The sequence below is a fragment of the Lissotriton vulgaris genome, chromosome 5, assembly GCF_964263255.1.
Source record: "Lissotriton vulgaris chromosome 5, aLisVul1.2, whole genome shotgun sequence".
Classification (NCBI taxonomy): Eukaryota; Metazoa; Chordata; class Amphibia; order Caudata; family Salamandridae; genus Lissotriton; species Lissotriton vulgaris.
This window is the reverse complement of record NC_141693.1, coordinates 686,129,770-686,145,344: the sequence shown is the minus strand read 5'-3', so window position 1 is coordinate 686,145,344 and position 15,575 is coordinate 686,129,770. Positions and strand designations below refer to the sequence as shown.

General features: G+C 44.7%; 1 protein-coding gene across 1 annotated transcript in view; it reads right to left on the bottom strand.

Moving 5' to 3' along the window:
* CDH23 (cadherin related 23) overlaps window positions 1-15,575 on the bottom strand; it is a 2,828,172-nt gene that overhangs the window by 123,539 nt on the left and 2,689,058 nt on the right. The window contains exons 63-64 of the mRNA XM_086919477.1: window positions 10,229-10,308; window positions 7,135-7,175 (exon numbers count right to left, since the gene is read on the bottom strand). Of these exons, the coding sequence (XP_086775603.1) occupies window positions 7,135-7,175; window positions 10,229-10,308 (121 nt within the window). The remainder of the gene's footprint in view (window positions 1-7,134; window positions 7,176-10,228; window positions 10,309-15,575) is intronic.

The following is a 15,575-nucleotide window of genomic DNA, read 5'->3' as shown; positions in this document are numbered from 1 at the left end:
TCCATCAAGCAGAACACTAGCAAAGAAGTGTTCAAGATAGTGCAGTCTTTTTTTAAACCCAGATGTATTGAGCTGGATGTGACTCAGTCAGACAAACTCTGTGACACTATATCTGAATATTTTGAGAACAAAATTCTGAAAGTATCTGACTCTTTTACTCCGGCAGAATGCACTGTTAAATCAGATGTAATGGAGCATAGAGCGCCTCAACTGACCTTGGGCCAATTTCAACCAGTTGCACGAGATGCTGTTATGCAGGAAATTAACAGATGTAAATCAGGATCTCCTGATGATGCCTGCCGACCAAAACTCTGGAGTTTGATGGCGGAATTTGTGGACCCACTCTCCAACACATATGGAATTTGTCCATTTCTTCCGGAGTGTTCCCGGAGTGCTGGAAGCACGCAACCATACTCCAGTTGAAAAAAAAGCCAAACGGGGCCCCAGAAGATTGGAGTAATCTTCGTCCCATTTCTCTATTGGCAGCGCCGGGCAAAATGCTTGAAAAATTAATCCAGCGGCAACTAAATAAATTCACGGAGGATAGTAACGCTCTCCATGAAACACAATCAGGTTTTAGAGCCGGCTTTAGCACCGAGACCGCCCTGATCGAGGTGGCCAAGTCAGTCAGATGGTTGCTGGATTCAGGAGCATCAGCAATGCTGGTGCTCCTGGATCTATCGGCCGCCTTTGATACGGTGAATCACAACACACAACACGCTTGGACGCCCCCGGGCAGCAATCGCGCTCTACAAATCGACATACAAATACAAATACAAATACAAATACAAACAGGCTATTACAACGCCTGGTTGAGATCGGCCTCCAAGCCCAGGCACTGGGCTGGCTCCACTCCTATCTGTCCAACAGATCGCAGAAGGTGGCTCTCGGCGACTTCTCCTCAGATTCTAGGAGATTGAACTGCGGGGTCCCACAGGGCACTGCCCTGAGCCCGTTGCTTTTTAATATTTACTTGGCCCCGTTGTTCACGCTGATTGCCAATTGGGGAGTCACTGCAATTTCCTACGCTGATGACACCCAGTTGGTCTTCCCGTTTTCTGAGGTTTCTGAGGCAGCCTTCTCTAACTGTAAGGGCTGCCTTCGAGACGTGGCCTGTTGGATGAATACCAACAAGCTGAAACTAAACGCGGGCAAAACGGAGGTGATCTTCTTTGGCACAAGCGCCCACCCCCGCTGAGTTTTGGTGGATGGACGAGATGGGTCCCGCACCATCTCCCAGCATAAAGGCAAAAAATTTGGGGGTTACATGGGATAATGGCCTGTCTTTTGCCCCCCAGATACAGAAGGTTGTTGGAGGATGCATAGGTAAACTGAGGAGCCTACGCAGATTTCTCCAACTGCTCCCGGTGAGCTGCCGTAAAACGATTATTCACGCCACAATCACTTCAAGGCTGGATTACGCCAACGGCCTCTATTTAGGCCTCCCGAAGTTTCTGCTGCAAAAGATGCAAATCGTTCAGAATTCGGCGGCTAGATTACTCAGGCATGTCCCTTTTAGATATCATATTTCTCCTTACTTGCGCATGCTACACTGGTTACCTGTGGAAAGTCGCATAAAATTCAAGGCGCTCACCCTGGCCTATAGAGCCCTCTATGGGACTTGCCCAAATTAATTAAAAAAACGACTGCCTAGATATTCTCAGGCCAGACTTCTAAGGTCTAACTATAAGGTCCATCTCCACGTCCCTCGAGTGAAAAGGGCGCGCTTGGGTGGCAGAACTTTTTCCGCAAGTACGGCACTGCTCTGGAACACCTTGCCGCAGGAAATCCAGCAAGCACCCTCTGAACCCTGTTTTAGAAGTCTACTGAAAACATGGTTTTTCACGCAATAATCTCATCTCTTTGCACTATGACTCTCACTGTTCACGCCAGCGCCGGGACACTTCCTACGGAGGTAGCTGTTTGCGCTCTATAAAACTCAGTATTATTATTATTAATATTATTATTAGGTGGTTACTGGCCATTATATGTGGTGGGCACTGCTGTTTAACACAGTTAATCATTTAGTAATATTTCTCTCCAAAGAAGGGACCAGCGAGTAGTTATGGCTTACTCCAAGAGACAGTCAATGGATTGAACTCCAATACAATAAAACTCCCAACTTTTAAAAGAACCTCGTTTAGAGGTGGCTATGGAATTAAACCCCAAAAATGTGTCCCACAACAAAGTTACGCTCACACAACCCTAGGCAAGTTCTGGTGCATCCCCATGCAGTCTCTTCGCATGCATAATGTGTGCTACAGTCCTGTGCTAGACCGCATGTACACAAGATTTATGTTCACGGGTTAAGAGCGTTGTCTTTATGTACGACCACAATGTATGATATATAGATTCGGTAAATAGTAACTTGTAACACTGTTCAGATAACACTGTGGAGCAGGCTTTTGTCACACAGATAAGATTGTCAAATATCACAGTGCTATGCAGCCAAGTGACTTTCACAAACGTGTTATACAACCACACAGATCACTTTCTCGTGCCTTCTGATGAGTTTCGTATCTGGTGTTATCAGTTTTGTGTGGGAAAACTGTGTTGACGTAGAGCTCTTATCAGTTTGACACTTAGAGACTGCAATTACCTTCCGGGTTTTGTTGGCTTCAGATAAAGGGAGTGGATGTTTTGGGCACGGCATATAGCTCGGCTAAAGAGTACGATTTTGAGTAATCATTTTATCTCTAAACTACCTATCTTCGGTCAGCCTTATCCTTGACACTGCAGTGTAGGCGCAGTGCTGTAAAGATTTCCAGGCCTGAGCGTGAGTAACTCATACTGTCTAGGTTTTTGCCTTACTATCTGGGATCTGAAGCCCTGTTTATTCCATTATATAATCAAGAGTACAAGAGCCAGAATGCAAAGCAAAAAACACACTGGACTATATGACCTACTTTCATACGGAACTAATAAACTTGAGAGCTGAGAATATCATACAAGTCACTTCCTACTCTACCCTCCCCCTATGCTTCTGCCCCATCAAACAGGCAGCGGAGCTCCTCCACTACAGATTTGGCCCTCATTTCACTCAGGCCTGTCAGCGGTTTTCTAATGCTTAGTAGTGGGAAGTAACCTGGCTCAAGTACTGATGCCAACAAGGAACGTTCATTGACGGTTCTTTCCCAAAGTGCTCCTTACAACATCTTGCCCTGACGAAGACCCCAGAATGAGGAACTAACAACCCTTCACTAAACAGGGGTCGAAACCTAGACTACTACATACCCTCAAGCCCATAGTAACAGAAGAAATCAATTTATTGCGACCTATGTGTTATGATTTTAGGGGATCTGTGGACCTTTTTTAGGCTGTAAAGGTTCTACTGTACATAAATGCAATTGTGCCCATGTCACAACACCTTTACCCTGTCCCTCATCCATTCACCCCCATTTTCCCAACAAACCTTCTTTTTCCTCTATTACACTGTGAGCACTGTAAATATCACATGGAATTGAAGTATATTCAAGTAGATACATGAAGTAACATTAATGCTTTGAATTGGAAGAGCTTTCTAATGAATGTTTCACTTAGTAGAATAAACCTATGTTCCTGGTGAACAGACTTTGAACTGTTTTTGTGGTGAATTGTTTGTTAAAGTTTAAGAATATTGATACTACTTCGACCCTTTCTCGGACTTAGGACTCTGGCCACTTTACCACTGCTGATCAGTACTAAGGTGCAGGTGCGCTCCCCTAAAAACATGGTGATATTGGCATACCTGCCACAGGCCTCTGCCATTGCAGTGAGGCCTACCCCTACATAGGCCAGCATTGGGAATTCCCTTATATCCCTTTAAGTGATAACTCCTGAGTGGGAAGTAGTAGATATGTCATGTTTGGTATGGTTGAAATGCTAGTGAGTAACCCTCATTAGTGGTGTATTGGATTTTGACATTAATGTCTCAGAAATGCCATTTTTAGAAAGTGGGCATTTCCAAGCCCTTCGCTTAGCTCTGTGTACCTGTAGCTCGCCCCGATCCACGTCTGGCTCAGGATAGCGGCCTCACACTTGCAGACTCCCCCAAACACAGGAAGGACTGCCTTCATCTGCATACTGATTACTTTCTTGTACTGAGAGAAGGGAGTGGTGATTTGCACTTGGCATTTGAATAGGCTGGGCCCTACGGTCCCACAATAGGCATAAGGACCCTGCTTTGTCAGTACTGACAGCCAGGAGCCAGGTCAGGTGAAATAGTGAACACCCCAGAACCTCAAAGACCCTTCCAGAAGCTTCTGCCCCCTTCTAATAGCTGGGCACCAGGGTATAAAAATAGGGCCCTGGCCACACATCTTGAGTTTTACTGCACACCTCCCAGCTGGCGGTATCCCGGCTGTCCTCCTAGAGATAAGGAACGTACCTCCCATTGTGGTTCCAGCAGCTATTGACTATGCTCCCGGCAGGTGAAAGACCAGCGCTCTGGCTACAACTATCCCCGAGCAGGCTAGCATTGGCAGAATCCCGAATGACCCGATAATACCGTAAAGGCCCTAAAGCAAACCCTCCGAGATTCAGGACATTGCCAGACTCTGTCTCCTCTAACTAAATAGTACTTTAGCTAAAACTGCTTATAAGAAATAATTAAGCCAATGATTGGATCTGAATTGCTTTAAGCATACTCTTCCTAGATAAAGATTACTTATTTTTATAAACCTGTGTAGCGCCTTTTTGGTATTGTGGCGTTTTTACTGTGTTGCTGGGAGTGTGTGGTACACAACTACTTTACACATTGCCTCTCGGGATAAGCCTTTCTGCTCTGCGCCAAGCTAGCAGAGGGCAGGTACAGGGCCCCTGACGGTGGTCTAGCCCTCACCCTGAATAGAGTGGTGGTACCTGCTTGGTCAAGGGTGCACAACCCTGCCAATCAGAGACTCCCATTTCTAACACTCCACATTAGTAAGGCATCTAATAAACCAAAGCAGATTTCGGGGGTGATACTCAAGGAACACTCTATGTCACACACGAAACCCACCTCACCTGCTTTGAAGATCAATGAGTCAACGGCGTTGGGCTCAGCATTACATGGAGCACAACTGCGGGGGCCCTCTAAATATGAGGATCCCTTAGGAATCCCATCTCACTTCTGCCCAACACTCCATTGTACCCATTGCTTAGTGATTTGGGGGTACAGGGGCAGTGAGTAAAATTCCCTTTATGGTCCCTGATTTTCTGGAGATACCTTTGGACCACCCCCAAGCTTGCTCATTACATTGATAGTGTGAAGGATGTTATGAAGGCTGATCAGTTTAGCAAAATCCCTTGGTTTAGGAATTGGAAGTCACAACTGTACTCCATAGGGCTGCACAATTTATGAGACTGCCCAGCCACAACTGCTTTCCCACCTAATACTGGAAAAAAAAATATTGGGCACATGTGATGGCTGAGGGACCACGGAAAGCCGTTAGCTCTAGATTGACTAGTCAATTCATTGATATCAAGTCTGCAAGGGGTTTGAGCAATTTTGGGATCTTGACATAGGAAACTATACTTTCAGTTTCTCATTGGCACCATACTATCAAGAATGTTTACTTCTGGATGGGTTGGCAAAGGAGGCACTTCTCCCACTTGTAATCTTGCAAAAGAGAGTATCTCTCACGTATTGTTTGTCTGTCTAGGCTATGCGTCACCTCGCTACACCTGAGTTGCACCAGCATCAGCTGCGGTCGGTAGTGGGATGACCTGCAGGGCGGTGACGTGGGGAGGGAAGGGGCAGAGTGGGGGGTAGTAATGTATCGATTACGGAGTTTTACAGGTATGTAAACATATAAATACATAAAACGAATCTTGTTGCGTGCACTGCATCGCATTTGGTGATGCAGTGCATGCAACGAAATTCGTTTAATATATTTATATGTTTACCTACCTGTAAAACTCTGTAATCCATACATTACTACCCCCCACCCTGCCCCTCCCCACGTCACCGCCCTGCAGGTCATCCCACTACCGACCGCGGCTGACCAGCATGCAGACTACTTGGAGTAAGCACCCACCAAGAGGCTCTGCGCATCCTCAGATACAATGTGGGTGATTCGTAGTAAAGCCTTACATAGCCATGTCACTTGATCTCATTACAGTGCACTATTACCTTACACTCTTCTACCTTTTTCACTAATTATCTGTCACAGTGGTATTTCCTTCTATAAATAACGTGGCATATTTGTACATCTCTTAGATAAGCTGTGATTTTAAATATGAATTAATTGATTACTGTTTGTACAATGCTTGAACAACTGTAAATCTTTTAGCTTTGGATTTGTTTTTATTGATGATCTTATAAGGATGTATTATTAATTGTATGCTTTTTATTGTTCTTACTTTTATGGCACTGGTGGCCGAAATAAAGTAATTTAATGTGATGAATCCCCATCAGGCACCATGTACTCGGTATTCAACTCCTGTCAACACTAAAAGACGCAGCAACATTGGTCTTTCATTTTAACAGTATGCTGTTGAGATATTGAGTTGCATCAATTATTTCGCAAAGTGATATAAATATTCTTTCTTTCTCAGCACAAAATGGTGGGACGCTTAAATGTATGTAATTTTATTTTGTAAATATTTTTATTTTATTCTGTTAGTGGAGAATAGAGGCAAGTATACCTTTCATTACCTGAATTTTCATACCACATCATGCTGCTTTGTCCCATCCTTTAAAGAACATTAACACATACATTTTGATATTTAAAAACATTAGCTTAAGAAAAGATCAGGTGTACGAAGAAAGAAATAGGTTGAAGCCTGATACTTCAATTTAGAGTTTCTATCTCTTTCTGCCAGTTGCCCTTCTGCACTGTGCTCTCGATTCTCTTTTTTCTGCCTTTCTCCTTCCTCCCACTTGAATATTTTTCATTTTCTTTCCCCTTTAGTTAACTGATAGTTAGGATTGTATAGTTCGTGTTCATGTTCGAAAGAAAAAAATAGTGAATTGCTTTCAAATAAACAGTGGTGGGAGTCACCTTATTAGGTTTAAATTTTAAAATAGTGACATTCGCAGTTTACAAATACATTCAGATCAGAAAGCACAGAGCCTGGAATTTCTTGGTTTTCTCTTTATCATGCTTTTACCTCAACACGCCAAACAAACCGCCACACGGCTACAAATAAGGAAGCACTGAAATCAGATCCTACCTGTGGAGCCTGCAACAATTGCTTTTAATTTTCGTTTGTGCCTGCAAAACAAAACAAAGCGAAATGCAACTCATTTCAAATATTGGTGAATACGATGATAATTGTACAATGTTATCATTCTATGGGCCTTACATAGGAGATGGCTGGTAATTAGAACTGGAGGCTATCGAAGGAGTCTCTAATTCTGGCCGGTACCTACATCTTTGTTAACGCCATGACAATTTTCCTATGCTGGAATGGGGTTGCATTGTATATCTAGGTCCCTACATGCATGCAGTTCCACAATTTTGTGCCTTTTTTCCAACTAGTTCTAGCACCGTGTTAAAACATTTTGTTGCACCTGATGAAATCCTTCACCTGGTAAAACTCAGAATAATGTGGCGTGTTTTTTTACTTGTAGAGATACCACTAGGCATGACTTTAAATTGGGTCAGATCAATAAAGACATACAATATTATCTCAAATGTAATTTCTCCACATTGCTTAACAAATAAAGCTATTATTGGGCGTAACGTGGGTCGTACTCTAGTATCCTGTTCCTTAGTAGTTTTTTTGTTTTTTGAGGTGAGACTTAGCAAGTTTGCATCGATTTTTTGGTGGTCAAGAAGGGCCAGATTTTTTTTTCTTTCATGCAGCGCAATGCAGCAAGTCACCTTGCAGGGCTGCGTAGAAGCGAAAGGGCAGCACTGCACCTTATTTACCATTATAAGGCACATTTCTGTCCTGTCCTGGCGCTTATGTACTTTTGGCTGCATGCATGCACGCTTGCGTCAAGGTCCAAGGGTGCATGCGTTGCAAGCAGGATTGTTTTTGTGCTGGAAAGAACACATTCGCGCACAAATCAATCCTGGGAGGCATTTTCCTCATAGAACACGTAGAAAGAGGAAATAACAAGGAGAAATAAAGACATTTCTCCTCGTTATGCCTCCGCTGGGGAAGCGTAGCATTTTGACGCATTCCCAAGTGTACCATTAAAGGTAAATCTGGGAATGCACCAAAATCCATGGGTGAATGGTGGGAACACTCAGGCTCCGCCCATTGAACGCCTTCCCAGGGCAGGGTAACACAAGGCAAGCACTCGCGCAGCCTGGAGTTACTGTAGATTTATCAAGCCACTCAGGGCCAGGCAAGGTGGCCTTGCATAGTTTGATAAATGTCACTTAGGTTTTCCTTGCCCTTGCACCTCCTTGCATGGTGCAAGGAAGACACAAAACCTTGAGAAATCTGTCCTGAAGTTGGAGTTCTGGACTTTTTGGTTCCGTCCAGAGGTGTCAGGGTACAACACCCAAAGACCCCGGAGTTCCACCTGCCTTGGTGCACAAATGAACAGAAACACGGGCTTCTCGATGGTGGCGTCAAAGACCAAAGGTTTATTACTGCAGGGACACAGAAGTCACAGAATCTACACACGGGCAGAGACTAGGAGCCTGTTCGATTTGTACAAAGTGGGTTGCTCCTTATATACGAAATTTTATGCTGGGGGCGAATTCTTTACATGTAATACATTCCCAAAACCTTTGTGTCTAAAACAATAAATATTTGGTGTTACACAGGAACCGTCGATAATATCTGAGGCCAAACATTGCGAAAAGAGGGGTTCCCACTAGTTTGTCACAATTCCCTGTCAATATTGCATTCAGGATCCGGACCGCCTCATCGTAAAGTTCGTTACCTCCCCCTAATAAAGATTCAGAAAGAAAGAAACAGAGCCAGGTGTGGAAGATAGAAAAGCGGGATAAGGGATGTTTGTGGGTTGTAAATGGGCAAGGCTACCGGCTTCGGCCGCCTAATCATGATCAGGTACAATGGACACGAAGACCAGTTTGGCAGGACTGGCCTCGGGCAGAGGAGGCAGCCTTTGTCGAGTCATGTAGCTACAGCGTGATCTGGTTTAAGGTGCACGTGTCATGTAAGAGGTGAATCTCCGGCTAAGGCTACGTGTCCTTAATCAAAGTGGAGTGAATGAAGTGATCAGAGGCTATTGCATATGTGAGGGCAAGGAAACACAAAATGGCGGCCACGATCTAAGATGGATGCCGTGGGTATATCAGAAATATGTCAATGGAAGGAGTGCTCTTGCTCGTAGCGTAGCAAAAACACTAGGATATACTAAATGGATCATTTGCGGTTCACTGATACCAATATTAGGTATTTCCGACAAACTTGAAAACACGGGTTCAAGTCGTCACGGAACCGTCACGGAACCTCAAAGTGTCTGCTAAATGTGTCTGAGCCTGTTGGTGGGTTGCCAAGCATGTCCTTTAGACAGGCATCAAGCTTTTACCTCGAGGATGAATCTGAATTAGTAATCAGATTTGAGGTGCTGGACCCCAGGTTTTGATACAGGATACATTTCGGAAAAGTACCTTACATAATTAGGGTTTCTAGTATTTTCAAAACAGTGCAGCTAATCTTAAAAGCCTATGAACCACCTTGAGAAAATATCAATTTTCTGAAAGCTGTGCTGTAATTGAATGCCCGCCTTGTAACAGTACACAATTCTACTTGATGATAAATGCTTTGTGATAGAACGAATGGTAATAATCATGCACGTTCTTTCCAAACAACATGAGCTACAGAGCCACATTGACTCATTGTACTATTGGCTATCTTGTCTTTCGTGTCAATGATGATTTTTTGTTTAAAATAAATATGCTTTCTAATGTATGTTTCAAATATATCGATCAGTTCCTGAATAGTGAACCCTCCTTTAATGGGTCCAATTAATCCTTACATTTATCTTGATTACGAAATGCTACAACTAAAATAGATGTTGCTCTGTTCCAGGCCTACTGCTCTGGTGATATTATTAGAGCTAGATCTATGTATACTTGTGCACTACTTGTAGTATAGCTTCAGAACAATTGATCAATATTAGTTACACTGAAATGTAGTAGCACTACTGTTTACAAACATCTATTATGCCACTGCATAGACCGTCTCATACTATATTGTCACGTTTGGGCATACATCACAGAACCTTTGTGTAGAAGCACAACAGTACTTATTATACCTCTGTATCATAAGGATACTCCTACACAAGGGAGCATTATTACTTGGTTGTACTGCAGCATTAAGGTGGCACAATACTCACACTGTCCTGTAGTACCAGTTCATGAGGATGAACAGCATTGCAGCCAGGAAGAGGAGAATAGCCAGAATAATAATTGCCATCTACAAAGAATAAAGAAAGTTTATGAAACACAGGTCCCTGCAAGAACACCATCGACTACATATATTTGTGTATAAAGAACTTTGAAAGCTTGTTTTCAGATTCTGTTCCCTAAATGAAGTGCCAGATGTATTTCAACAGTATTGAGATTTCTCTTGGTCTGACGAGGAACGGGAGCGTGGAAGAGGGGTCTAAAGCCATAAACAACAAATAAAGCAGTAGTGTAATATTTTGCACTGCTAAAGACTATGAATACATTGATATTAGCTGCTTGATGCAAAATATGATCTATACTTTTACTAGAGAATTCATGTTGGCACAATTAGTCATGCGAAGTGTGTTAAAACGGTGCTACAAAACGCCTGCATTGCTTGAACTGCACACATGTAACACTATTAATATATTATACCTATAGCACATAATGAGGCCTGTGGCTACTGGGGAAAATTGCTCAAGGATGTTGTTTCCGTCGAGGAAAATTGTTCCCACGATCACCACATTTCCATGTACAATTGCATAAATTCACTCCACAAACACAATAGATTGTGTGAAAGTGAACAATGCAATAATAACGCAGCAGTGGCAGTATCCCATCTAGGTATTGACATCTCGTGACACACTTCCAGTAGTCTTGGTGAGCGCATGCATTTCACTGTGTTTGTAATATGGCATGAGATTGGTGGGAAGGACAAATGCTAGACTGAAAGCATGATAAAGATAGCATTGCTAGACACAGGCTCGACATTAAAAGTTGTTTTATTACAACACCAGTTTTGCATTATATGCGGTGCACATTTATTGAGGGAAACGGAGGATTCATGAGAGTGTTGTTAAGTTCTTCCAGCATGGAGTAATGCGCGGTAACACAAGATGAAATGAGTGGTCCATTTTCGTTTATGTTGTGTTTGTAAAAGGAAGGCATGTACTGACTGGAGAAACAGCAAGCTTCAACTGGCTATCGTCACACAGCACTGCACTTGAACTTCCCTCAGAGCTGTGGATGTCCGGTAGCTCTCTCTGTATGCTTCCTCGCATGTCTTGTTCGCTTGAGTGATCCTATATGCCTATACATATGTGGTAGGTCACTCACAAAGCATTCCTGAAGCGCAATCATCTCTACACAGTACTGAAGTGGACCCCCTATCTGGCCCATATGTCTGTGCCTGTAGGGGTTGGTCTCTAGATAGTCCGACTAAGATCCGCTCTTTGGAAGATATTACCCCGACCAAGCACAATCTCACCATGGACCGTGGGCTTCGGATCTGGAATTTGAACGTGAGGTCACTGGTTAAACATCACCAGTTCATACATGACCTCATCGAAAAAGATGGCTCTGATCTTTTTCTCCTTACCGAAACCTGGCTTCAGGACTCGGATGTCGCTATCTTGAATCTTACCTTCCCATCGGAATACACGATCTTCACTTTGAATCGGACCACGAGAGGAGGTGGTATTGCCATGGCAGTAAAATCCTGCTTTCCTGCTGAATGGAAAGCTCTTGGGCTGCCTGCTTGTGAAAGTGCCCTCTTCAAAGTAGCTTTTAGCCATCATTTTACATTCAGCGGCATTCTCATCTACCGCCCACCTGGCAATGATACAGTCTTCAAGTCCGCTCTTGCCGATATGGTAAGCTCTTTAGCGCCCGGTTGTGCGAACTTTAACATCATGGGTGACCTCAACATTCATTTTGACAACAGGTCGTCCACAGCCATTAACACCTTGCTCGCGGATCTCGAAGCACTGCTACTTGTCCAGCTAGTTACACTTCCCACTCATACTGGAGGACATATTCTCGATCCCTTTTTTTCCACTCTTGAGAGGGTGAAGGTGTCTGACCCGGTGTCGGTGGGATGGACTGATCATCTGCTGGTGGAAGTCTTTTGTCCTATTCACGATAAGCCATTTAAACCTGTGGATAGGCTAATTCTTAATAGACATTGGCATAAGCTTAAACTTGAGGAGTTTTACAGGCTACTGGAGCAGAAACCCCTGAGCCCTTTTCTGAATGTGGATCATGGCTACCAACTGTTTTGCACGTGGATTTCAGACGCTCTAGATTCCCTTATACCCATGCGCTGGTCGAAAGGTCATTCTAAGGTACCCAGCCCGTGGTATAATGACTCCCTTGCCGAGCTTAAAAAAACTTGCCGGAAAGTGGAGACGGACTGGAGAAGATCTTACGATCCCGTCCTGAAAACCTTGTACTTTGCCAAACTCAAGACCTATCACAGGGCAATTTGCAGAACTCGGGCCGCATTCTATGCTCAGGAATTCCAAGCCAGCACCAACCCCTCCAAATTAATATTCAAGGTCTTGAAAGACCTTATGAATAAGAGAGCCACTTCGGCAGAGATCTGCACCGACTCCCACTGCGAGAACCTGGCAGCCTTTTTTCTGGAGAAAGTGCTGAATATATACCGAGGATTTGACCTGTGTCGGCCGGATCCAGAGTTAGTTGACCCTAATTCTTTGGATTACGAGACTTTGACCTTCCTACCTGATCTGTCTACTGAGGCTTTTGACAAACTTAGCCTCAGCGTTAAATCAGGCTCTCCTCTGGACCCGCTGAAGCCAGCTCTTATCAGTATGCTTTCCCCGCTGTGTCGAGTTCCAATACTCACTCTAATCAACCTGTCGCTGTCAACTGGGACGGTCCCCTCCTCATGGAAGCAGGCGGTAGTTACCCCAGTCCTGAAGAAGGCAAATTCAGACCCCCTCTTGCCTGAGAACTACCGCCCCATATCTCTTCTGCCTTGGACTACTAAAGTCACCGAAGCCCATGTTAATTCTATCTTGTCTGATCACCTTGCCCGTAATCAGATATTGGACTCTAGCCAAAATGGCTTCCAGCCAGGACACAGTACCGAGACCGCTTTGCTCCATATTATCGAGCATTTACGCCTGGTGCTTGACTCCAGACGTACGGCAGCGCTCCTGCTATTAGATCTGAGCGCTGCTTTCGATACTGTGTCCCACCGTATACTGATTCAGCGCCTCGAGGAAGCTGGAGTAGCAGGAACCGCTCTTCAGTGGTTTCGATCTTTCCTCTCAGATCGAACCTTTAAAGTGGCTATACCACCCTGCCAATCCACTATTCATCCCTTGGACCTGGGGGTCCCACAGGGCTACTCGTTGAGCCCCACCCTGTTTAACCTCTATGTGAAACCGCTAGCTGCAGTCGTCAAACAGTGGGGTTTGACGATGACCTCATATGCTGACGATACGCAGCTGGCGGTGACACTGAGTGGAGACCCGGAAGTGGAGGCCCCCAGATTCCGAGCCGGACTTGTGGCAGTAGCTAGTTGGCTACGCATCAATTGTCTACAATTGAATGCCACTAAAACTGAAGTGTTGGTCTTGGGGAAACATGTTGAGCTATGGGGAGACCAGTGGTGGCCTCCAGAGCTGGGCATTACTCCCATCCCAGCTTCCGAAGTGAAAAACTTAGGGATCTGGCTGGATCCTGCGCTCACCTTCACAGGTCACACGAAGAAGGTTACAGCCACCTGTTACGGTATCTTGCGAGGCATAAGGCCGGTTCTTAAATACTTCGACCCTCCCACCCGGCAGCTCGTGGTCCAAGCCTCGGTTTTATCTCGGCTGGACTACGGAAGTGCGCTGATGTTAGGGGTAAACCAGGCTGAGGCATCCAGGCTTCAAAGGGTACTAAAGGCTGCGGCGCGGGCCATTGTTGGTCTTCCCAGACATTGCTCTGTCTCCGGCACTATCTCTGCCCTTCACTGGTTACCGGTCAGACAGAGGATTAAGTTTAAAGCGCTCTGTCTAGCTTTTAAAATCATGAAACTTTCCTCGACGCTGGCTCTTGTCAACTTGCTCATCCCCTGCATCCCTCCGAGATCTTTAAGATCGGAGGCTCTTCATCTGGCGGTTTGCCCCCGTTTCAAACTCAGTAGAATGGGTGGCCGCTCTTACCGGGTGCTTGCCGCGGGGCTGTGGAACTCGCTCCCGGTGCACATCCGAGCTCTGAATGACCTGTCCACCTTCAGGCGTGCTATTAAAACTTTTTTGTTTCCTGTCTCTGAGTAGCCGCTCCCCCCTTTTTTTTTCCTTCTCTTTCTGCGTGTTATGTTATAGTATCTGTCTAAGCGCCAGGACGCCCCTTTGCTGGGGCAGCTGTGTGCTATAAAAATAATATTAACATAACATAACATAACATAAGTGCAGGGACAAAACTCACTGTGTGCATAAGTACTGCAAAGCAAATTAATGTCACCAATTACCCCTAAAACACACAAACCCCACATCACATGACAGTAAAAAGCCATCACGTTATACTTCTTGGAAAAAGGGGGGGCCTTGTCAACTCAGACCACATCATTAAGAACCACAAAGTACAACACATAGACAGGACTCCAGCCTCAATTTGTTAGGATATCTGATGCTCTGGGATGCAATGTGACTGGCAACATAACCACCAAGTTCTTCCCAGAAGGGGAAGTGACACAGCAGTGTTTAAAGTCACATGCAATCGATCAAGCACAAAAAAGAGAACCTCATGGACATTGTGGAAGAACAGCTATTGTGAATATACAAACTAAGCACAGACGCTGTCCTGGCCATCATGACGGACAAGAATACAAGGAGTGGGCAAAACATGTCATTCCGCCCTCAGAATTGGTGTCATTTTGGTCACTCCGAGTTACTCCTTAATACGGAGTTCTGGCCAAATTCCGGCAATCACAACATGGTGGCATTTTTCTCCCTCGAGGCTCCAGAGAACGTGAGCTGGTGAGCGATATTTTGTGTCTCTAGTTCAATATCCTAACGCAAGCGCTCGCTGGTGGTCAAGAGTGGTAGGTTTCAGAGGGCTGCGCTTTGAGTAGATTTGCTGCCGCTTGAGTAGATTTTCTACTTGAGCAGCACCAAAAGCAACTCGAATGGCTGTGTGCTCTTGCACAATGCATTGTGCCATTCACGCTGATTTTTCAGCACTGCTCGCGCTCCCGGTGCTACATTGCAGGGCAAGCTGCATATGTTCCACCTATTGGAGAAACTCTGTAGAATCTCACGGAGTTTTAATGCAACTCCGACAATTCTGCAGAGTGAAACTCTGCTAGTTACGCCCACCCCTAAAGAATACCTGGAGGTTATTAATAATATGATGACAGTGCTCCAATAACAGTGCTTTTGCAGCAGATGGTACCTTCAAAAGCATAACTGTCACCTAGATTATTATGAGACATCCAGGCATAAGCAAAATCCCAAAGGACCATTCCTCGTCATGCTTCATTTTGTGACTCCACTATAA